This window comes from Tauraco erythrolophus, chromosome Z (assembly GCF_009769465.1).
Source record: "Tauraco erythrolophus isolate bTauEry1 chromosome Z, bTauEry1.pri, whole genome shotgun sequence".
NCBI classification, from domain to species: Eukaryota; Metazoa; Chordata; class Aves; order Musophagiformes; family Musophagidae; genus Tauraco; species Tauraco erythrolophus.
In genome coordinates this window covers 312,384-337,060 of record NC_141496.1, presented here as the reverse complement: position 1 = coordinate 337,060, position 24,677 = coordinate 312,384, and the positions used below count along the sequence as shown (strand labels likewise).

Sequence of the window (24,677 nt, the reverse complement as noted above, 5' to 3'; positions counted from 1 at the left end):
CACTTTTCTGCAGATATTACAGCTATGTTTGTGCATAGCACCAAAAAGCTTTATTGTGATCTGTGAATCACTCAGGCTCTTTGAAGCCAGCCCATAGTATTTCTGAAACGGCTGCGTGTTGCTTTGCTCATCTGAAGCTTGGAGCTTTGAAGAACCTTACCGTGGTTTTATGTCTGACCGTGCTTTTAGATAATTGCCTGAGCAGATTGTTCAAAGTGAGCTCTGGTCATCTGCTAGCATTCGGAAATCTAAACAAATTTTGATTTTTTTCAATGAAACTTTCACATTCTGCAGAGAAAATTATCATTTTAATGTGAGAAGTTTTGTCATACTTGTAACCCAAGTATAATACTGGTTTGCAGCCATGTCAAGTACAGAGCTTTGCTTTGTTTTTTAAAAACTGCATCCTTAATGGCACCCTTAATGAGCAGGATTACACTTTACTTCGGTGAACCACTCTGCCAGCAGACCAAAACGAGTGTTGCTTTTGGGCAAGAGTGGTGACAAACACTACCTTTAGTGAGGGATGGTAACCTGTTACCACCTGTGCTCAGACACCCTCCTCTAAAACATCCTAAAATCTCACCGTTCTCGTCTTGCTTAGCAAAAAGTTTTGCCTTGTCCTTACATGCAGCCAGCCCACCGGTCAGGCCCCGTGCCTGAACCACCAGTTAGATGGAAAACTGCGCGCAGTTGGACATACTCGTTATGATGTGGTTACAGCACAGCAGGGATGCAGTTTGTCTGTAAGAAACCAGCTGTGGCAGTAGCTGCTCTTTTGCAATTCTTGGATACGTTGAGCGTGCATTAATCCGCGAGGACGCGTTGCGTAGGTAGGAGGCACTGCACGGCGGTCACTGAGGAGCCAGTTTGCAGTCTGTTGCCAAAGGTAAAACCAGTGAAACCAGGATAGCCTGACACGTATCGCTGGGAATATATAATGAGTAACAGATTTAAAGTCAGTTAAACAATCCATTTTTTGAGTGAGGTAGGAATGACTACAGAATTGAACGAGAGTTTCTCAACAAAGATTGAAAGGAAATCATTTCTCATCTGTATTTTGTAGAAGTCTGAAGCTCACGTAGAGCATACAGGTGGAATGAGTGCTAGACTGGCGAGCACTGCAAATACCAAGTGTGCCGTTTATTCTCCTGTCTGTACTGTAATGATTTGGAAGATGAGAAAAGGGAAGAATTGAGGACTAGGTTAGATGTTCTCGTGTCACTGCAATGGGATCTGGGCTTACGTATTTACAGTAAATAACCACTTTTGGAATGGGTATAAACCCTGATGCAAGAAGTTTCCACTTCTGAGCTTTAAAAAAGTATTTAATGTATTGGATACAGTTACCTGTACAAATAGGCAGTTCTTTGACTCTTCCCAGATTTTTGGCCTTGACATAATGCATCTGTGACCATGTTGTGTTTTCTACCTCATAGGCATCTGCCAGACAACTTAAGTAGGTGCAGATGACGAATTGCTCGTGCTGTGTCAGAGTGGTAGTGTTTCACTCATTTTCTCTCTTCTTTTTATTTCCGAATTCCAGCCTGGTTGGGAGGAAAGAATACATTTGGATGGAAGGACGTTTTACATAGACCATAGTAAGTAAGCGCTCGGGTGCTACAGCAAATAGACAAAGGGAGGTAATAAATATTGAAGTGAAAGCTTTATAATTTTACTCTTCATTTAGGAAGCCAGGTGTTGATATGTGGAGACATTGATACCAGAGACTTAGTGCCCTCCTACGGTACTGTACATTCACTGGAAGCTTGCTTTTAATTGGCTCATCAAGCTTTGTCCCTCTCTGACTTGTGAAGCATTAACATTTCTTCTTTGTGGTTTCTTTTGTTCTCGTTGATATTTTGGATTCGTCGTCGTTGTTGTTAATGATCCCATGGCTTATTTGCACTTAATAAATTAAAATACACACTAGGAATAGAAAATAAGATGAGAAAAGATCATGTAGCCACAACTCCACGTGTAGGCAGTGGAGAAATTAGCGCTGATAAGCACTCTTTGCTCTCCTTTAAGAAGGTCTTGTGGCAGTGCTGGTTCTGATCTTATTTCCTATTTGTAGCATGTCACACTGCGCCCAGCCCATTAATATTATTCAGTTCTGTTAGTGAAGTTCTAGTGTAAGTGATGTTTCATTGTAGACTTGTCTTACTGCAGCCCCTCAGAACTACTGTGTGAGTTGTTGTTGTTGTTTGAAAATAAAGCAGCCCAGAAAGGCCAGGTTGTTTACTCCTCTTTCCCACCCCTCTTTTTTTTTTTTTTTAAGACTTCAACTGGGCTTTTTAGTGAGGTGTTTCTACTGATGGCATCATCTTCACAGAAAGAGATAACTCACAAACCCGTTAGAAGAGGGTACAGATGCTATGCAGAACTTAAAGAATTAAAATCTTAAACTATTATACGTATTTGGCAGTATCATGTTTTTCCCTCGGTATCAGTAACCCTGGCTCCGAGGCTTATCTGTAGTTTTACATATGACATTATTAAATCATTACTAAAAGACTGTCTCCAAAGTAATAGAAATTTTGAAATTGTATAAATAGTTTTAAATAAAAAATAATACACTCGTCAAGCACAAGATTAACCTCTTTCAAACATCAGTACAGAATTATTATTCTTTATACCTTCTGTAATTGTTTTTCCCAACAGATATCTGGAAACTTAAATATGGCAAATTATTCTAAACTGTTGTCACTGAAGAGTCACAGAATAAAACTGTCTTATTTAAAATATCTGTATAGCTGTTGAGCCTCCCAGCCTCCTTTAAAAAGTTTTAATTTTCCAGTCTCCTAAATCTACTGAAGCATGTGTTAGTCTCTAAAAGCAAATGGAATGTTGAAGTTGTACATTAATTAGAATTCCCCAAATATTTTATAATTGTTATAAAACTAAATTTATTTGCACCTGGAATCTCTCTCTAGTTTCTTTTGATCTGAGTTGGTTTAGCTTTTTATTCGCAGTTTTTACAAAAGTTTAGAGGTTTTTTTTATAATGCTGCTTGTTTCCAGCAAACATCCTTTTGGTCTCAGTCTGGTGCCACGCCACTGCACTCAGGAATGAACTGGGGAGCAGAGGTGGTGCCGGCGGCATTGCTGTGGTGAGGACGTTGTGCCCGGGATTTGGGGCGCGACTGCCCGGCGCGCTCGGCGGTCGGCACGAGCAGTCGCAGTCGCAGCGTTTGCTCTCACGGGAGCTGCGCCGCCGCCTGACGCAGCGGTGGGTTTGTGCCGGGGCTGGGGCTCCTGTTTCACGGCTGACGTGAGCGCGGGTGCCGAATCGGCCACGGGTGCCACCGGCTGCGCTCACCCGAAACGCGTGAGTCTCGGTGTGCCCATGATCAACGGGGCATCGTTTCCATCCCCCTCTGCACAAGTGATTAGTCACGATGCCAAAAAGGTGCAAAATTTCATTATTAGAACACAATATAAATGTAAAAAGTGTTAACAGATTTAGAGTCTGTTCACCAGATACGTTTTGTAGTTCTTCTGCGTAATTATCCAATACTGTAGTCCCATTTTTGAAATGTTTTTCTCATCCCCGAGAGAAACTGTAAAGAAGTAGCACAGCCAGCACAGAATCCTCCTCTTGTGGAGCGATACGAACTGCTCTCAAGCTGCTAGAGAAACTAGCAAAGCAAAGTACTGTGAAAATAATTTAGGTATTACTTGTAACATAGTAGCCTGAAAATACAGTATTTTGAGATTGCAACTGTAAACAGTTCTGATTTCGGCAGCGGTCAGTCTTTTCACAAAACATACAGCCTCGGGTTGCCCACGCCTGGTCCTTAGCTGAGTCAGTGTGTTTGCCACCCGTGAACAAGTGTTCTCTGCTCCTTGTAGCATCCATTTCCCCGGAGCCTTGTAGGAAAGCGTGATCCCCCTGGGGGAAGGCAGCGTGGAGGCAAACACGCCATGTGCAGAACAGCTGTCAGCGGCTCTCCGACAGAGGCAGGGACAAGGGGTCCCCTCAAAGTCTCTCTTGGATCCACCGTTTTTCAATATACTCATTAGTGCCGTGACCGATGGATTAGGGGAACGTACTCCTCCGTTCAGCAGGAAGCAGCGGTGTAGGAGAGGCGAGAGGTGCTCACTGGAACAGGGTGAGAAATAGGAACGAGTCTGGCAGTGGCCGCTGTCGTGTGAAGTAAGATGCTGGTTAATAAGAATTGCAAAGTATCACTCAGAATGGGAATAATTAGCAGAATTTTGGTTGAAAGGGGCATGAAAAACATCATCAGCTGAACACAGGTAGTAATGTCTTGGCTCTGATAATACTGTATCTAGCACTGGGTCCCAAATTTCAAGAAAATAGTGGACCACTTGGAAAGGGACCAGAGGAAACAGGAGAAGAGGGAATCCTCAAAGGCCCTAGAGCCCGATTCACGAGGAAAGACAAGCACTGTATTCGTGTGACGACTCGAGAGAGATGGTAGATTTTTGAAAATGTGCTGCAAAAAGAATGAATTTGTTATCCATGACCACTTTGGATAACACAGAGAATCTTGAGCTACGATTCCAGGTAGGGTGGTTCAGGTTAGACCCTTCTAATTGCTGGGCTGTTTAGGCCCTGGAGTAGCGTTTGTAATAGGAAGTCCCTGTCACCGTAATACTCTGGAAAACATTTGGATGAAGGTTTGTCAGTAACATTGTACACTCTTGGCTATGTAGGGCAACAAGAAAGAATTGACAAACTTGCAGTCATTTCCAGATCTATTATCCTTGATTTCATCGAAAATGACCACCCTGAGTTGTGGCTGTCGATTTCAAGAAGGTATAAGAAATGAACTGGGATAAAACCAGTAATCTTGGTAGAAGGAAATTTGACTTAAATTGAAAAAGGGCCGGATTTTGCATCACGCCTTTATGGCAGACTCTGGTCTGTGGATCTCGTATGGTTTCTGGAGCTGTCAGTCCAACAGCCTCCCTCCATAACTTTGATGAGCACTAAATAGACTTAATGCGTAAAGGCAAATAAAATAATATTTTAAGATTAAATTAAGTGATGGATCAAATTTCTTGAAATGTACTTGTGATCTTTTAAATTTTCTTCAGTTAACATTTAACGAACGTCACCTTTCAAATTCCAGTCCATTTTAAAACTAGCTTGGGATGCTCAAAACTTATGGGCCTTTTCCAACTGTAGAAACACGTAAAATAGTTGTGGTTTAATATACCTGGGTTTGGTTCTTTGCTTTTACCTGTAGTAGCCATAAAAACCATTTTCTTGAAACTTAGTGTATTTATTTCCAAAGCTAGCAATTAGAAAACTTAAAATTTGGACTACTTAATATACAGTTCCTAAATTACAGCAGTGCACGTAACAAACAGATGTAGGAGTATTGCCGTTACCCTTTCAGTGCAGGAAATTGCTGACTTGCCATTGCAGGTGGCATCCAGTTTGGTTTTTGGAGCATTGTCTTATTGTTGCAACGTCATCATTTCGTTGTGATTCTGTTGTGTTCAGAATCTTGTGAGGAGCGGCTGTCTGGAGGCAGGGGGAGTGTCACCGTGGTCCTCTGTAACCTCACCCCATCGCCCTGGCGGTGCTCCTAAAAGCTGTAGATGGAAAGAACTGGATTCTGTCGTGTTTCCGCCAGAATCTCCGTTGGTCAATGAGTGATCTCTTACCCCATAACTGTATAATGTTGCCTCCCTTAATGGCCCTTTTGTTAAATCAGTGTCTAGGACATTTTCTTTTTTTTTCTGTCATTTGACAAAGTTTTTGGGTTCTTTTACCTTTCAGGCGTGAAGTCTGTGTATTTCTAATACGAGTTGAATCCAAGACCATGTTCAAAGCGAGCACGTTTACTGCTACAGACGTTCACATAACAGCAGTGTAAATACACTGGGTTCTGTTGTAGCTCTGCGTTTTTGAAAGAGCGTTTTCATCTAAACAGTGTGGTGGGGTTCTGGGGTAGCTGGGTGATTGCAGCCTTTTAACCCTGAAATACTGAGTGGTGGAAATGGTAGGGAAACCAGTTATAGGGAAAAAAAACCAACATAAATTCACAGTATGGTAACAGAGAAGTAATGATATCATTTCTTTTGTTATTTGCAGATAATAAAATTACCCAGTGGGAAGACCCCAGACTGCAGAACCCAGCAATTACTGGTCCAGTAAGTACTGCTGTGGTTTTTTGCCATTAAGTGCTGTTACTCGTGCACATGTGGAAGAGGCGGGAGGTTCTCGAGCAGCAGGTCACGCCTGGTCTCCGATCAGGTCAGGCTCTGCCTAACGAGCCGACGAGGAAGCGGCACCGCTGCCGTGTCCCGCCAGGCGTGGGTGGCAGCGGCTGTGCGTCCGCGGGGCAGGGAGCTGCCGCCACGGGACAGCCTGCCCCGGCCCCCCGAGCTGGTGCCGTGTCCCTGGCATGAGTTTTGCTGTTATATTTGCTGCTTATTGTGATGATAAACTCCAGGACAAAAGTAGCAGAGTGGCATCTTTAGCTTACTTTTGCCATCCCAACAGATGAATTGAGGGGAGGAAATGTGTTTTCTAAATAGATTACATCTAAAATCATGTAAATGTAAAATATTCTGCAGATTCTTTTCTTTCTCCACACTTCCTGATATTATAAATTACTTGGTATGGAACAAACAGTATTAAGTCTTTGCCTCTTGTATTCCTCGATTGTGCTAAAATAGTGTGTTTCTATATTAAGCGATGTGAAGGGCAGATGTCCGCTCGGAACTGTAAGCCAGAAGCTGTTGGGAATTTCAGACCAAGTTCTTTGTGCTGAACCCTAGATTGTAAGGTTTTAGGGAAGTGTTCAGCAGAAATGTTCATATTTAACCATTTTCTGGGTCCTAACTGACAATAGTATTTTACTGAGCTGAGGCACTGTGCTATTAATTTTTGGATTTCTGGATAATAAAAAGCTGTTCCCACTCGATATGCTAGAGTTGTGACTATGTGGATTCAGAGGGTATAAACCACAAAAATTGGGTCTGTTGGGTTTAAGAGACATAAAACTGCAGATAAACAAAGAGATTTCAGAATGTCAGCCTTAGAAAAAATGATTACATGCTTTTACTTTGATACTAAATTTTCAAAATTTCAAATATATGGAGTGATTCCTTGACCCTTTTGTGCTTGTTTATGGCATTTTATGGTATTCCGAGCGATCAGACTTGCAACCCTAAGATATTTCCAGGTGCCAGGAATACCTTTTTATTTTGGGTAAATCCTCAGGATTTTTAAGGGTCTCAGGACACAGCATATTAACTACTGCATGTTGTAATTCCAATTGCTCTTGTTTACTGATAAGATTAATAATTATCACTTGTTTGAACAGGGTTGCTTTTGGAGTGATTTACCCATTTATCATGCACTTAATGCTCGAAATACTAATAAGCAGTATGCTGTATAAATTGTTAATGTGTATTTTCCCAGAAATGCTAAGCACAAATGGGAAATCTTATTTCAAGATAATAAGGGTCAATCATGATCCCATTAAGTAAATAACAGTTACTTGTGTGTTTGGGATTTTTTAACAGAAATCCACTTTATAGCCATATAAGCATTAAGGATTCATCTTAATGCTTTTAATAGTATTTTTGGTGCCACGACAAAACCAAAGAACTACTTAAATTGCATTTCACATTGCATTTAAATAGTGGAAACATGTCAAGATTATTTAATGGCTGCAATAGTGTCGTATTATTCAAGAGCAGCCCATACCTTCCCTCCCCCAAAATCCCAGTCCTCACCTGGAAATGGAACTTGAACCAGAGCTTTGCAATTAGTGATTCAGCCTTCAGGGAGCAGAGCAGGTAACTTCTGTGGTCCTGTGGAATTCAAAATCTTTCTTCTGCTCCCAGGAAATGATGCTTCATTTGTTCAGCTGACTCTTTAACTAGGTCTGCTCTTTCCTCCTGAAGGAACAGCAGAGCAAAGGGAAGCCACGACGTAGCTGGAAAATACTATGATCAAGGCAAAGAAGCTTTTTTTTTCTTTTTTTTTACATATGCCAGAAACCAATTTCCAGCTCTGCTGATTAATGTAATTCTACCAATCTTCGCTGTTTCTTTTTTTTTAATTTCTAAGATTTCTCTGTTATGCTGCTGTTACCCAAAAACGTGATCTAACTCACCAGCAGCTGCACCGAGTGAGTATTCAGGGAAAAGTTACAGTGACTTGTTCTTGGTTCAACAGAACGTTTATGACATGCTTTCAGGTTCTGGATTAAAGACATTATGAAGGTGTATATTTTCATTATAAGTAATTCATAAAATAGTTTTTATATAGTTTGATGACTTTTAAGAATTAGATTCACTCACATGGGGCTGAAAAGGTAATTTCCAGCCATGGACATTCCCCTGCCTCGTTGAGGCTGCCGTGTAGGTGTACGTTGTGTCCCACGCGTTTTCGAGGGCAAACGGTGTTTGGTTTTAGTGTCGCAGCTTTACTGGAGCCCCTTAACTTGTTCTTAGGTTCATTTTCAAATTTCTTTGAATTTATTGTCTTTCGAGTAGCGCCTAACAATGCTTAGCACTTCCAGCTGTGCAGATCCATGTTCTGTGTAACACCAGTCATTTTTACAATTCCGTGTCATACGGCATGCTCGGTATTTCCTAATGAGACACAGGAATGGCAGCAATTTCAAATTTTTTGTCTGTGTTAGAAATTGGTTTTGCTCATTTCCGTTCCTAAAAGAAGAAAAAATCTGAAGGTAAGTAGTCGATAAACAGAAGAACTGGTTTGAAAGGCTTCGTACCTTTTGACTCAAATGACACACTGAGAAACGGGAGGATTTTGGCTGCTGTACTTCATGCACCGTGGGTTTTATTAGATGACCGACGGCGTACGTAGGTAGAGAGCATGTCTTTAGATTTCTTTTTTGTTTAAATCATGTCGGAATATCAAACTGTTAAATATCTGGAGTAATCTGTACACATGATTCTCTCTCTGGTAGGCAGTTCCGTATTCCAGGGAGTTCAAGCAGAAATACGACTACTTCCGGAAGAAGTTGAAGAAACCCGTGAGTAGAAACGTGCTGCTTTGTGTTGGAATCTGTGTCTGGGAGAAACAGCAGGCTCTCCCAAGCGTGGACCCGGAGCGGTGTTACATCTTGCTGTACCACACTTGCCAATTTTTCCTGATTGTGCTGCTCCTAAAGGGGTTTAAGGAGGAACCAAAAAAAATGAAGCCAAGTTTGAATTTGATCGATTTCTCCACAAAAACATTCGCAAATCTTTAAGGCTCACGTTTTTCTGTGTGAATGCAAAATCAAAGGCAGCAAGGAAGTAGCAATGATCCACTATTTCCCGTTGCAACTGGGACTAATTGGGATGTTAGCTTGCGAGCCTTTAGGCTGAAAATAGGCTTGAGGGTTGGTATTCCTCCTTCATCTTCAGCAGTGGACTTCAAAGGGCAGAGCTGGAACAAGTTGGCAGAGCAGAGCCCACAGTTGCGCTGGATCTGGCACAAGCTTCTGGCGTTCTTGTTCTGTGAAAACAAGTGTTTTCAGGAACATCTTTACCGTAAGAGAGCACTCAGTATTAGCTTGCACGTGGTATTGGCTCATAATTAACAGTAAACAGCCTTGGCAACACCAGCTGTGATTGGAAGAGGCACTTGCCAATGTCTTCACCTCTTTATTGATAGCTCTGTGAATTTTCACCTCCAGTTTGACCAGTGATTGCACACAATAAGCACTTCACTTGTCAGAAAAGCACCGACCTTCTGAAACAGTTGTTTCAAATGAATTTTATCAGAAAAAGCTACACATGGCTGTAACAGTCATGTTATCAACGTGGAACCTAGAGAGCACTGGAAAACAAAAATAAGGGGAAACTTTATACATCAGATGTCTACTCTGTCATTTAGTTACTACTACTGGTCAGTAATTTCCTGAAGATTTATTTATTGAGACTAACAGGTATAATATCGTCTCCTTTCACATAGGCTGATATACCGAACAGATTTGAGATGAAGCTACACAGAAACAATATTTTTGAGGAGTCCTACAGAAGAATCATGTCTGTGAAGAGACCTGATGTACTAAAAGCCAGGCTCTGGATCGAATTTGAGTCAGAAAAAGGACTTGACTATGGAGGTGTGGCCAGAGAATGGTTTTTTCTCTTGTCCAAGGAGATGTTTAACCCTTATTATGGTCTCTTTGAATATTCAGCAACGTAAGTGTCCATTAAAATATTTCCATTCATAGGAGATATACATTTGATTTTGCATAAGAGACAAAGTTACACTGGAAAGTAGTGAGCTCATCCTGCATGGTGGCTCAGTAAGCACTCTTACCAGCCCCATCTCTCTGTTCTGTACTATTGTTTCTGGCTTTTCAGAGAACCTTTCCAATTGTTGGTGAAATCTCCTAAAATATTTTCCTTAAGACAGTGTCCCGTGTTGCCTTGCTTGCAGCAAGACTGTAATTTTTGAGGCCAGGAATAGTGGAAGGAGCAACGTCAGACAAGACTCTTCATGCTCTCCCTTTACATTGTGAAACACCTGCCATCCGGGATTACAGTGCTGCTTTAGGATTAGCTCCTAAAACAGCTTCTCATTTACATTTCCATAGTTGCACAGCAGTGGCCTTATGTAAGTTTAAATTTGGTTTTGTCCAATTTTAAAATCTTTGAGCAATCCATTAGTGTAAGTGAAGAGGACAAGTCTCCTGCTCAACGTACGTTTGGCTTAATGTGCTGTACGTAATTGCACATGGTGTGCTTGGCTACAGAGAGGATGGATCTCTTAATTGCCAGCAGTAGTTCTCATGGTGTGATGTCCCTATCGAGCTCACTCCTTTCTCTAATAAACGTTGAATCGATTGTAAAGTAGATGAACAAAGATGGCATAATGAGGGTTTTCTGGCATTTGTGTCTCAGAACAGACCCGTTCTGCTGGTGAAGGGAAACACAAACGCCAGTGGTTAGCGCGGAATGCCCGTGTGTTAACAGCTCGCTGGATAAACACTTGGTTTGAAATATTTCCACTTAGGAGATACAGGTCACTGTAGGTATTTTAAATATAATGTTATTTCATTTTAGGTTCAGAAGTCTAATGAGTTAGTCTAAGAAATAAGGAAAAAAATCTACTTAAAACTCCCTGTCTTTCTTCCCAGATTAAGAAAAACTGCAAATTAAAAATACTGCTTTTACACTAATGGCTTGTTGTGACACACACTTTCACACGAGTCTTAATGCTCTGTTACCCAGTTAAAAGATCTCAGGCCTTTGTCAGCTTTTTCTTAATATCCTTGGGGCTAAGCATATTTCAGAGATGTTCTCTAGTATGTGCAGTTTAAGATGCCAGAAGGAAAACATTCTTCATCCTAGGAGAGCTGGACCATGGGCCTACGCTTAATTCCTGTTCAGTACCTTCAGGTATTTCAAGCCCTAAAAGCACCTGCTGCAAAAGAGAATCCTAAGGTTTTAAGCCCTGAAATTGGGCTGGAGGGAGTGACCAACGAAGCCCGGCAGAAGGCAGATGACCTTTCTGAATATCTGATTATTTGAAGACTTGGTTATTTAGATACGTTTTTTCTTTCCCCCAAAAAGGGACAACTACACGCTTCAGATAAATCCTAACTCAGGTCTTTGTAACGAAGATCATCTGTCGTATTTCACCTTTATTGGGCGAGTTGCCGGTCTGGCAGTGTATCACGGGAAGCTGTTGGATGGTGAGTTATTACGCTGTACGGCTCTGCTCCTGTTACCGGGGTTTATCAAGTGAAATAAATCACTTGGGTCATTCCTACACTTTAGGAGGTGGAGACAGCCTGAGAGAAAGTAATGGAACTGGAACTGCTGGAAATTGCATTCCTGCTGTGGAGGGTGATTCAAAAATCGCAGTGTCTTACTCAATAAATACATTTCCTATAAAGTTTTGCTCCTTTCTCCACTTGTGTTAAAAATATAGAATCAGCATTGCTAAATAATCGCTCTCCCTAAAGGGAACTCACTAAATTTGTCAGCCGTTTCCATGCAAACCTGCAGCCAAAGCAGCAGTGTGGGTGTCAACTGCAGCATATTTTGATCTGCAAAATTATTACTGAATGATTTAATGATGAAAATATTATTTCTGCTGAACTTTGAAATCCCACAGAAAGCAAGCAAACACTACAAACTGGCTATGTTTCATTTAGCAGCAGTGCAGCACATTAGAAGAGGAAGCTCACTGTCCTGTTTTCTAGCGCCTCCTTCGAGAGAAGAGGGGCAATTTTAAATGGATTAGAGGACCTTGAGCTCGAGTCCCCCATCTTCTGTGTGTCTCTGCCATTAACGTTGTGGTGTGCAGTGGCCTGTGGTAATTAGTGGCGTAATTCTTGTCCTTGAAAAAACGGACTTTCTGTGCCTAAATAAAAAATGAGCTGCATTAACCTGAGCAGTTGCAGTGCTGTTCCTTTCAGGAAATACCATGGTGTGCTCTCCTCGAGCGGCCCCGTCTTTATGGAAGGTGCAAGTGCACCACAGCGGAGGGTAACGCTCTTCCCTCTCTTTTAGGCTTCTTCATCAGACCTTTTTACAAGATGATGCTGGGGAAACCAATAACTCTGAAAGACATGGAGTCTGTGGTAAGATAACACTCTAAGCCCTATCAGCATTAGCAATTATGTGGTTTTTTCTTCTAGGGAAATTTATAAGAGCTAACAATTCAGGTAAATCACATGGTGGAAGACGCAAGGTCATAGTTATGTATATATCTTTCTAAAGTTGTTGTACTTTTTTAATAAAACACATTTTGCCTGCTAGGACAGCTGTTTCGGTACCAGTGCACTAACAGTGGTGAGAGGGACAAGGGAAAAGACACGCACAGGCCAGTAAGAAGTGCAACATAAGATGTCTACTTGTGCTTTCGTATTCCCACTGGGCCAGCGTTCTCCCTGTTCCAAGGAGCACCACCACCGAGCCCTACAGACTTCTTGTCCCGCTGTGGAGCAGGGAGAGGGGCTGTGCAAGGGCTCAGTTCTGACCTGGACACACAGGAAGTTGCCCACAGTGCTGGGAGGACACAGGGCTGTCAAATGATGAACAGCTCTCTCCAAAATACTCTGAAGGAACGCAGTGCAACTTACGCCCTTACATCCGTTTTGGTTTTGCTCCCTGCACTCCTCTACTTTCGCACCTTCAATGTTAACTGCAATCAAGTACTTCTGTGTTTGGCACACTCTGGGAGAAAAACGAATTGTTTTACAAGTTAGGAATCTCTAACTTGTACTGTAAAATGAAGGACAACAGTAAATAGGATCACGCAGGTGCCCCGTTCAGATGTGCAGTGTACCAGTATTGAAACAGGACATTGCAGATACCTACAACAGCCAAACACAAATGGTTTCCATTAAGCTAGCAGGATGATGCTTGGTTTTGTCTTTTTAACCTTTTGAGGTCTGTCCAGTTTTTCCACTGCTATGGACTGTGGAGAACCTCAGAGCTGTTCCTTTTCCCCTTTCTAACACCTTCCCGTTACCCACCACACAGAACAGCTTAGCTGGGTAAGAGTGCTCCAGGCTGCCTCTGCAGGGGCAGGAGGTGGTTGTGAGCCTGGCAGCTCATCCTGCGCTTTGGTCAAGACTCTCGTCCACAGCAGAGTCCGTTGACTCAAGCCCAGCGCGGAGGCAAGGTGGCCCGAGCTCGAGTGCAAGCTGAGAACCAGGCTCGGGAGATGCTTGTCCAGAGGGATCTCGAAAGGGAGTTCAGGCTCTTACATTCCTTCAAGTAGTCGAGAAACCTTTTCCTCTTAGCTCTGCAACAGCTGTCCTTGGTCTTGTCAAAAGTATACTCAGTATGAGAAGAATAAAATACAGTTTATTCTTTTTGATATTTTAGAGTTTTACAGACTTTCAGTTGCTGACATAAACACTGGTTCAACTGCTTAATCTCTCCCCCAGCTCCCACTGTCTCATAGTCACCACATTTTGGCAGGTCATTCTTCTCTTGAAGCATACACAAGTAAATAATGTTTCAAATTTATTTTGAAGTTGGTTTTTTTGGCTCTTGCTTGGAAATACTTAGTGATAGCTACGTGTACTTTTTTTTTTTCCCCTTGGGTCAGTCTTTAATTATGAACCTAATAGATGACGAAGATACAACCCTTTTAGGAAATTAGAGAGGTCTTTTATTCAGCAATCTTCAAGCTATTCATAATAACAATCAAGTCAGTTATTGTATAAGATGTTATCGGTGAAATGAAGTGGTATGTAAATTGTGTTGAAAATGCACAGTTTTATCAGGAAGACGTTTTCTAACCAATTATTTCACACTGCTATATATATATATTTACCAACTAGACAGGTAGAGTCAATTTATTGTGTTGTATAATAATGCAATTACAAGTCAATTAAGAAAAGTTACATGAATCTTTAAAAATACAGCATCTAAGATAGATACCTATGAATAAAGTGATGCATCTTACCCTGCTTTACAACAGCTGTGCAAATAAACGAGTTCTCATCTTTCCAGTCCGTTTGGAGTTCTAGTTTTAGATGTTGTTATTTGTTCAATTTAAAGTTAAGCTATACATTTAATGTTCGCATTTTCAAACTTTGTTTAATTATAATCCACTGTAGGATAGCGAATACTACAACTCTTTGAAGTGGATCCTGGAAAACGACCCTACAGAGTTGGATCTCATGTTTTGCATAGATGAGGAAAACTTTGGACAGGTATGTAAACGTTCTCCCATCTTTTTATTGTTATTGCCAGAAAGGAGTTTAATACTGAGCAGTATCTTATGGTTGTGAACTTGATCCAGACTATTGAACGTTACTGATCAGTACAGACAGACTGTGAATAGTGACCTCTCTCTCTTCCTGAACTGTCTAAGACTGGGGATGCCAAAGAAGGAAACGATGTTCTCGTCAGTGTGCAGTGGGACATCTTTGTGAAAAGCAGTAAAAGAGCTGAGTGAAATGCTTGCAATGAGGAGTAACAATGCTGTTACACAGTCCACCTTAGAAACCACTCTCACCTTGGGACTGTTGGGGGTTTTATAGGTTGAAGATGTTCTCAGAAGACCAAGTAAGTGGTAGAATTGTCATCAGGGAAGTGCTTTGCTTGTAGTGTCTCTTCTGTAATGCAGGCAGATGATAGGACAAAAGCAAGCATGCCTGTTTTAAAAGGTCCGCAATCTGTGGGTAACTTCCTCCATTACAGATGAAAAATGTTAAATACTTCTTAACAATTGAGAAGTGAGTGAGCGGAAATATTATTCACCAGCCGTTTTTATCAGTTCGTAGCTCATTTTTATCAGTCGAGGCTGTAGGAACAGCTTATGGTACGTTTTGTCTTTGATTTATAGTTGGTCTTTACAGAGTCCTACTGAAACAAACTTCAGAGATCTGTGTGAGTTTCTGGATGGAGATGACTTGGGTGCAGATAAATGTCTTGTACATAAGTATATGTGTTAAATTTCACTCGAAGACTAAAGGCAAATAAATCATGAGTTTACTTACATGAACTTGGAATTTACTTGCCTGCCACGACTGGGGGTTTTTATTTGTTTACAAGCTGTGGAGCTGAAGCTTCTGTAGTGCATGCACACAAGTAATGACCACAGCATACTGATTTTGTACAATTTTGGGACCTAATACCTACCTGTGTCTCAAATGAATTTGCTTATAGGCTGTTAGGCCCTTTTTTAGTGTCTTCATGTAACTCTTAGACCTAGATATCTTGGCTCCAGGGGCCACTGGTGTCGTGGACCACAGGGCCTTTTTTAAAAGCTGACTTCAACATTTCGAGACACATGCACCCAATGTACTGCCACGGGCGTTCTGATCCACTTCTCAGGGCTTATTACTTTTTTCCTGAAGCAACATAAGTTTATCAGTTACATCGAAAATGCGGGAGCACATTAAAGCCACAAGATGAAAAGTTTCTGTAATACACTGAGTTGTTCGTTGGTAACTTTCATTATCTTCTGTAACAATTTAGCTTCAGATTACTGATAGCCTTCCACTGCCAGCCTTCACTTCTGCTGGCAGAAGTTTGTTCTCTGACTCAAAGCATAAATCAACTTACTTGGAGATACTTTCTGCTCTTCTAACTCTTCAGTACCTCCAATAGCTAACTCTGGCATTGGCAGCAAGGTTGACTTTTGTTTAATTTACAGCAGAGGCATCTGATTCCAGAAGAGATTAATCTTTTAGATGCCGTTCTCCATCAGGTCAGCACTGTGCAGGCAAGCAGCAGGTCCCTGCTAACGTGTGCCGCGTGACTGCGAAGGGCTGCAGGCTGGCAGGAGTGTTCATGCTCTCGGGGAAACTTTGCAAACTAGTGTTAAAAATAGCTGCAGCTCGGGGCTCGCTGCTTCGTTTCTTAGCTTCCCTTTTTGTTAAATCGCTCCCTGTGTCGTTTCTGTGTATCATGGGTGCAAAGTAATTAATGTACCATCTTCTTGCAGCATGTATTCTTCTCTTCCCTTGATACACTTGTAAGAGCACACGAGGCAGGCTTTGTCCTCTTTAGGGAAATACACCGAGACGGGGTGGAATAAAGGCATCAAAACCATCTGTCTTACTGTTCTGGACATTTCTAGTCACCTTCTTACCCTCCGAGTTTTTCTTCAGAACATGGCAGGTGTTGGTAGGTTTTGCAGAGTCACATCTTTGTTGATGTAGAAGCCCCAGGGTGCTGCTGCAGCCATGCAGCCGTCACGGCTCTGTGCTCTGGTTATGCCTGAGCTCAAAGTGGAGGGACCTGTGATGAGTGACCGACTTCACGTGCTCGTTTGGTGGGCACCCAAACCCACCAGAGCCCATCTGACCAACAGAAATAATTATAACGCAAGTTCCAGGTGTTGAGGTGGTATCACAGTCTTCCTGTGTCTCAGAGGGAAGACGCGGTTTTGTCTCACTCTACAGCAGCAGTGATGAATCAGTTTGAGGTTCTCCTGGCTAACTTCTGCTGGAACTGACACAGAAGCTTACCGAGTTACAGACAAAAGCCAATAGCAGTAGATACAATAATGCCATTCCCATCGTACTGCTGGTGAGATGCAAAATTGGCAGGACAAATTTTATCGAAGAAAAGCCCGGATAAACTCAGTAGTACAAAGACAGGATGCGCATTAGTGAGGAGGAATTTATCCATTTGGAGATTGAAACATCTTGCCAGTGCAAATGAGACATTGTTTGGAATTGCTGGAGTTTCTTGTGAACTGTAATAAATTTGGTTTTTTCAGTCTTGCACTCCACAGTGACACCATCCTTGGCAAATTTGTACTTAACTATTTCTGTAATCCGTTTTTCCACTTTACTTTTTTGGCCTTTTTATGAAACAGTTTCTCCGTGGATTTTAAATCTCTTTTTTCCCAAGCATTTTGAAAAATCCGAAGGCATTTTTCTACCCCTATTGAAATGGAATAGGTGTTTTCATTACCCAAACGAACCTGCTGGTCAGGACTAAAAGTTGGCTTTTGAATGAATGGTTTGCTCACTTGCTAATGACAAGAATTAATTCTTATAAGTGATCATATAATAATTTGTTCCTAATGATGCCATCTTTAAATGTGGAATGTCTTGATGTCTTCTTAGCTATTATGGCATAATAATTTTTTGATACTACTTGAGCAGCATTTTACAAGGAGGGTGGATTTTGTGAGAAAAACGTCCCGAAATAATGTCGTGTTTTGGTTTTTTTTCTTTCAAACTACAGACATATCAAGTCGACCTGAAGCCAAATGGGTCAGAAATCATGGTAACAAATGAAAACAAAAGGGAGTATATTGAGTACGTATACATTTATGGAATTTATCCAGAGTGTAAGTCAGCACAGTTGCACTTGTCTTAGAACTTACCTACTGCAATTACTGTAGTTTGAACTACGATAGATGGTGAGAGATCCTTTTAAAAGAAAATCTTATTGTTAAAATAGTTGGTTTATACCCTAATCCTTAGAAAGTTTGGATTTTAACCTTTACTGTCCTATGAATTACACTAATCAGGGGAGTCTGCGATGTAACAGGAAGCTATTTGCTTGAGGGGTAGGAATGAGGAACATTCCAGACGGGATGGGATTGCTCTGACTGACAGACATCTGCATCTAAATTACTCGATGAGAAGAAGGTGGTACCTCTTGGATGCAATACTCGCCGTGTTGCAGGAGACACAGGAAGTTACACACCTGCTTTTCTGTCCGTTGCCCAAGGGCCATGGGTGACTTCATGCTGCAGTGTAGACTTCCAAAGTAGTGATGAATTTCCACCCCAGGATTTACAGTTTTCCCTGATGAACTGCCAGGTCACAGAATTGGAAACTGCGCAGCTCTGAGCACTAAACTGGATCTAGAGAAAAGGAGGAGAATAGAATGTTTGTGGAATGTATCAAGTTCGTATTTGCTTGCCATTGCATTCAAGGAAAGGCTCGAACTCTGTCAATATTTAAGCGTTCCTCGAAGGAGAGAACGTTATACTTGGTTATCTCATTTGCAATGATTTGGCTGTAATGGTGGAAAAATAAGAAATTTCTGCTTTTAGGATTTTTTTTTTTTTGTTACTTTGTGTGTAATCTGTTTGTATTGTCAGCTCTTTAATTTTTCAGGTACTTTTTTTTTTTCAGTTTTCAGATGTAAAATTTTAGACATGATAAACTTTTATCTCCACCATTTCAATACAGTGCAGAAATGAAAAGCTCCTTGAAAATATGCCAAATGGGCCAAAATTCAGATCTGAGTTAGGTTACATCTAGATAATTCTTTCATGGCTAGTCATAATCTTTTTTATAACCTTAGAGTCAATACCTGTATGCTCTCATTTGGAAATGATTAATGCAACTTCACAATTTTTCAAATATTTTCCCCAGAATTTCATTATGATAGAACTATTCCAGTTGTTATACTTTAAAAAAACAACAGCAACAAAAACCAAAAAAAAAAAAAAAACCAAACTGCAGATGTAGTCACAAATGTAATTTTATTTTTGCCTCTGTGTCTTAACGAAACAGCAAGTGATGCGTTCCCATGCATACAGGATATCATGCAGAGATGAGGAATCATCAACTAATAGAAAATCAGGTGTTCTGTTTGCATTTTGTTATGTAATGTTTATTGCAGAAACAAAGGAAAATGGATAAACTGACTAAATAGCTGTTAATTGAAAATTAATGTTATTTCTTTAAGCATTATGAGAAAATCACATTAGGAATTTTCTAGTGACCGTCAAACGAACTGTGTCCAGTGCTGTAATTCCTTCTTTGAGAGTTCAGTTTCGCTAACATCGGCCAGTGTGAGAACAAAACCAGAGTAATTGCATTAACTGATGGGTTTTCCTGAACTCCCTGCCTGGGAAATGTGCCTCTCTGCAGCGTGGCTCCCAGCCTGTACGTTAAATCTGTGCTGGGCAGCGGATCCGTGGTGCCAGCACCAGTGTTGCTATGGAAAATCAGCCAACTCCAAACAGGCTCTTTAGATTTAATTTTAAGCTTCCTCTGTTTCTGTGCCTACCACAATGTAAAATAATAAATTCAGCGATACTTGTTGGCATTCTTAATTAGCGCCTCTTCAAAGGGGAGAAAACATCATAATTGCTGTGTTCATGCAAATGAGGAATGCAACGTGCTTCCGTAGGAAAGGAATTGGATTTCTAAAGTGTTACTGTAGAACGCGAGCGGGGTGTGTGCTGTAGGTGGTTAGCACTGAAATACCAGCCCTTTCCTTTGATAGCGCAGCTTCTAGTCACGTATGTATTTATAGGCAGGCTGTTCTATGTAATTACATCTATCCTCAGATTTCGTAGATCCCGTTGGGAATTGTTAATTTCTGAGAGCTCCGGAAGAACAAAACGTGTAGTCAGCCAGCACCTAATGCTGACAGCGCGTACAGCAGCAGCAGCCCAGATCACAGCCCCGTTCAGAAAGAACTAAGGCCCAGCACAGAATTGCAGGCTCTGCCAATCCATGGCCTCTTGCCCGTGTTCATCCTTGAGTTCGTCTCCGTAGGAACAGCACGGGTAGGGTCTGGTAGCATTACATTGAAAGCTCTTGGTGATGTAGAAAAGTCTGTATAGAAAGTCTGTACAACGAGGGAGCGTACAGGTAGAGTTTGTGTTGCATGCTGCAGTGAAAATGGCCATACTGGAACTGTTCACGGTCACTGATCTTTTTTCCGCGTTTCAATCAGTCACACGAGATGAATCTGAACAATTACTAAAAAGCTGTTCAGTTTTCTTAACATCAGAGCATGGCTGGGGGATGGCTGAAGCCGTAACCGCGAAACGGAAACCCTGAACGCTTAGTTTGCAGTCTTCTCATGAGTGTCTTCTGTGGTTTGGTTTGTCCACTACAGCCTGGTCATCCAGTGGAGGTTCGTGAACAGAGTTCAGAAACAAATGAATGCTTTTTTGGAGGTAAGGTTCTTCAGCTGTGTTGGTATTTTCCCCTCAAGTCATTTTTTTAATGCACATTTCTTCTACGTCGGTGTCTGCATTAAGGGGGTGGGGAGCTTTGCACAACCCCGCACGTTCTGGAATGCTTATGTTTATGATTCACAGTCTACAATCTCTCCTTGAAGAGAATAAGGTCATTCTCTTTCAAGCTTAAATTATTTGAGCTTGAAATAATTTAGTGATTAGTTTTTTTAATTAGGACTCATACTGTGTAATTTCATTTTCAAAACCCTCCTTCGTCCTCTGTCATTTACTTAGGTTCCCTGAAGTCACAGATCCTGTTAGATAAAAACGTAATTTTACATGGTATGAGAATTTTAACTTTGCTTTGCTTTCTTTTAGGGATTCACAGAACTTCTTCCTATCGATCTGATTAAAATTTTTGATGAAAATGAGCTAGAGGTGAGTTTGTTTAATTGACGTCCAGAGACAACAGATCAGTAATGATCATCCCAAAAAGATGCGTTAAGTTCTAGGCTCATCATTCATCGCTTACCGTAAGGGAATTTGGTAGACAGAGATGCTTTGCTTATAGTGGGGAATGAGATTTTCCTCTCCAATTAATAAATGTATTGATCACATCAAAGCACAAAAATTTATAATTATTCAGAGAGGTGGTTGAGTACGTGCCTATGAAAGCACGTCAGGAGCTTACCGCAGTAAGGCCATTATGCCCATACCAGTCCTCTCTTCAGCAAAATACTACGAGACGCTGTCGCACCGCAGACACGCGTCATAGTGTGCAGTGTTTCTCCAGCAAAATGGAATGTTCTTTGAGAATTCTTCTGAAGAGAAGCTCAGCTCTCCTTTACGTTTGCATTTGTATTTGCACTGCTCAGCTGGTTACAAGGTCAGACAGAGGGAAGGGGCAACCTTGTTTTTCCGAGGAAGTGCGCAGGGTAGCACAGTACTGGCCTCGGTGAACACCGTACCCTTTGCTTCCGTCCGCAGTTACTGATGTGTGGCCTTGGCGACGTGGACGTTAATGACTGGAGACAACATACGATCTACAAAAATGGTTACTGCCCAAATCATCCCGTTATCCAGTGGTTCTGGAAGGTAACGTTGCTTACCGCGTTCGGCTTCTCTGGCTGTTCCTGAAAGGGAAAGTTCCTGTATTGTGGAGTCTGTTACGAAATGTTTTATCTTCACGAGAACTGCTGAAGTTTTGCTGTGTCGCGTGTGCCTGTGCACGTTGGCAGTGCCAGGGCGGTGCTCCTTACAGGCTGTGCAGCAAGAGGCGAGTCTGGAGAGGAAGTCCAGACCTTCGGTTCCATCTGAGGTCTCTTGCAGCCTAATACAGATCGTTTACTCTGGTTTTGTTGTGGGGTTTCGACACTGGTGCCTCCAGCTGTGGAAGTGAAAAGGCAGTGACTGTGTGTGTGTGTCAACAGGCCGTTTTACTGATGGACGCGGAGAAGCGGATTCGATTGCTGCAGTTCGTTACTGGGACGTCACGCGTGCCTATGAATGGATTTGCTGAACTTTATGGTGAGCTTCCTTGCAGCTGCCCGCAGATGGCACACAGACCGCTGCTGAGCACCACCGAGAGAACCTGGGCACGACTGAGATTTAGCCACAGCCAACCTTTGACCCCCACATAAGGGTTCTCCTGGATGCCAAGCGCTCTGGAGAGTTGGGGGGGCACGGGAGGAGGAGTGAAGTTTTGTACACCATGGGTGTTACATAGACTCTCAGCTGGCTCCCAGAGGGAACATTTTGGCTGTCAAGAGGAATAACATTTGTGTCATATGAAGAAGAGGAGAACGTGTGTTTAACCAGGCACTCTAATTTTTCTGTGTTAATGTCTGTCCTTACTTTCTTTTGCATTATGCATGCTCCACACAAAGGCAGATAAACTTAACAAGCTACCTGGGCTTGGAAATAAATAACCACAGTCCTATTCCCTTCAATGTGGTTTTAATTAAGACAGTTTGTACCAGGTATTTTGCACCAGTTGAAAAACCCAGCCTACAATTGATGCAAACATTTACTTTTTAAACTAAGATTTAGGTAGTCTCTGTAGTGTCCAGCAATTTGTATTTCATATGATTTTGATTTTTAACCAGGTTCAAATGGTCCTCAGCTGTTTACAATAGAGCAATGGGGAAGTCCGGATAAACTGCCCCGAGCTCACACGTGGTAAGTCACACAAGCACGAAATGATGCAGCTTTTCTGTATTGCTGTACTGCCAAGAACAGGGACATGACCACTGTGCTTAACTCTAGCATATTTTAGCTCTGGATCATACAGCTTTTTACAAAACGGGAGGCTCTGAAACCTACTCGCGAGCGTCCGGGTGGTGTGGGTATGTATGGGAAGGGCAGAGGACAGCTGGTGGTCACCTGCTGACGCACCGAGCGTAACGCGCAGAGCCCCAGGAGGCAGCAGGGCTCCGCTTCCGCACTGTGCCGCTGCCTCCTACACTTCGCCTTCGCGTGGACGTGGGAAAGGCCACGGAGGTAGCGTATGTAGGCGGAGGCGTTCTGCTGTAAATGCAGGAGAAGGAATCCCAAAGAAACTCCTTCCATCATAGCCTTTCTGGTAAAGACTTCTTAATGCTGTTCAATTGTGTTCCAAGTAACCTTCCAACTCACGACTTCTCTTCTAGTAACTGAATATGGTGGGGGGTTTCTGTTGGGTTTTTTCCTTTCTTAAGTGGTTTTTAACACATTCCCACTTCCAGCTCTGAGAAGGGCGGTGCACAGTGATTGCTGAGGCTGCCTGCAGGGAGCACGGGTGTTGGCTGGCTTTGCAAAGGACACTGGAGATTGCCCCCATTTGGACAATAAGATTTATCCTCTCTTGAGGCCCTCAGATGATTTCACGTTTTCTGTTTCTTTAAAATTATGTGTGTTTTTCAATGGATTATGAAATGATTCTTTTCCTTCTAAATTTCAGCTTTAATCGCCTGGACTTACCTCTTTATGAATCCTTTGAAGATTTGCGAGAGAAGCTACTTATGGCAGTGGAAAACGCCCAGGGATTTGAAGGAGTGGATTAAAACACCGACTGTTTCTCCCCCTCCAAGCCGGTTCTGCCCGCGCTTTTGCGTTGGCCCAACAGACTGGGAGTGACTGGCGGAACGGGCGCACAGCGCTGGTTCACGGGGCGAAGCCGTCGGCAGGGCAGTTCCCTCCGTCCGAAGTTGGCACCGTGATCCGCGGGTGGCTCTTCTGCCCTTTCCGCAGCAGATGGCCGACTGCTGAGCACGAACTCTGATCCGTTTCAGCAGGACTTACTCTATTTATATTGTGCCTCTGTAGGCAAAGCCCTTAATAAATATTTTACATAATTTCTAATGACAATGAATGGAATTAATCATTTTACAGGTATAGTATTACAGCTCATGTTTACTTTTTAATTGATTTAGACATTTTCAGATTTTCTTTCATTACAATTAAATATCATATACCTAGAAAAATGAGCATTTTTCTTAATTTCATACCGGACTTGATGCCAGTGTCATTTGTTCAAAGCACATTTCGAGCCTTGTGTTCCCAAACCGTTAAGAAAGCCGGAGAAAGCTATGTTGGAAGTTTTCTCTGCGGGGGCTATGATGTATCGAGAGCAACTCTCTTCATTGAGCACATAAGTATTTTTCTGTACCCAGAAGTATGGACTGGATGTTGCATTTTTGTATAAATATTAGAATAGTTGCAAGTCAAGGGAGAATCATAACACAGCATGCCAGATCTCATGTTCAATAAAGGAATTGCCTCATTATCAGTAATATTTACATGTACTATCGAGCATTTTGGGGTAGGGTTGGCATTAATCATTTTAGGAAAACATGCTTAACCCTGTCATAATCTTTGTATAGTGATTCTTTTATTATCCTTTCTTCTTTGCTGTTTGCAATGGAGGCATTTGGAATGAAACCTGGCACTATGTGATTTGGCACTATGGCAAACAGGTCCATTTGGTCTCCTATTTGTACGCGTTTGCTAATGATATCTAAATAACAATGGGGTTTGTTTGTTTCTAACTGCACCAACTCTAAAGGCACTTTATGTAACACATGGAAGTCATATCTGGTTTTTATCATAAACATTAATGTGATTATATTCCTTCTCACTGCACATGTCTTTCTGGTGCAATATCTATCAGTTGTGAATTTGGCTGCTGCTGATGTATAAAAGACAAAAAACCACAAACAGATGTAGAGCTGAGCCTGCAGACATGTTCCTCAGCAATTGTTTTTGTGATTTATTTTTTACTTAATCACAAAGATTTATTTAATATACACCGCTATCTAATCAATTTTGTTACCTATGACATGTTGCATGCTTAAACTATAATGTCTGAGTTGCATCTCTTTTGTGAT

At 41.8% G+C, this 24,677-nt stretch overlaps 1 protein-coding gene across 4 annotated transcripts in view; it reads left to right on the top strand.

The window, feature by feature from the left end:
• The window catches only part of NEDD4L (NEDD4 like E3 ubiquitin protein ligase), a 72,068-nt gene extending 48,714 nt beyond the window's left edge, over positions 1-23,354 (top strand). For 3 of the 4 annotated variants that reach the window (XM_086629937.1, XM_086629939.1, XM_086629938.1), the window contains 14 exons: positions 1,547-1,601; positions 6,073-6,131; positions 8,930-8,995; positions 9,922-10,151; positions 11,529-11,650; positions 12,474-12,544; positions 14,537-14,632; positions 17,625-17,698; positions 20,250-20,310; positions 20,692-20,751; positions 21,301-21,408; positions 21,744-21,840; positions 22,419-22,491; positions 23,252-23,354. In XM_086629937.1, coding sequence (XP_086486063.1) covers positions 1,547-1,601; positions 6,073-6,131; positions 8,930-8,995; positions 9,922-10,151; positions 11,529-11,650; positions 12,474-12,544; positions 14,537-14,632; positions 17,625-17,698; positions 20,250-20,310; positions 20,692-20,751; positions 21,301-21,408; positions 21,744-21,840; positions 22,419-22,491; positions 23,252-23,354 — 1,275 coding nt within the window. Of the gene's footprint in view, positions 1-1,546; positions 1,602-1,690; positions 1,748-6,072; positions 6,132-8,929; positions 8,996-9,921; positions 10,152-11,528; positions 11,651-12,473; positions 12,545-14,536; positions 14,633-17,624; positions 17,699-20,249; positions 20,311-20,691; positions 20,752-21,300; positions 21,409-21,743; positions 21,841-22,418; positions 22,492-23,251 lie in introns of all 4 variants that reach the window. The other variant, XM_086629936.1, reaches the window with a different exon arrangement.
• The last annotated feature ends 1,323 nt before the right edge of the window (positions 23,355-24,677 follow it).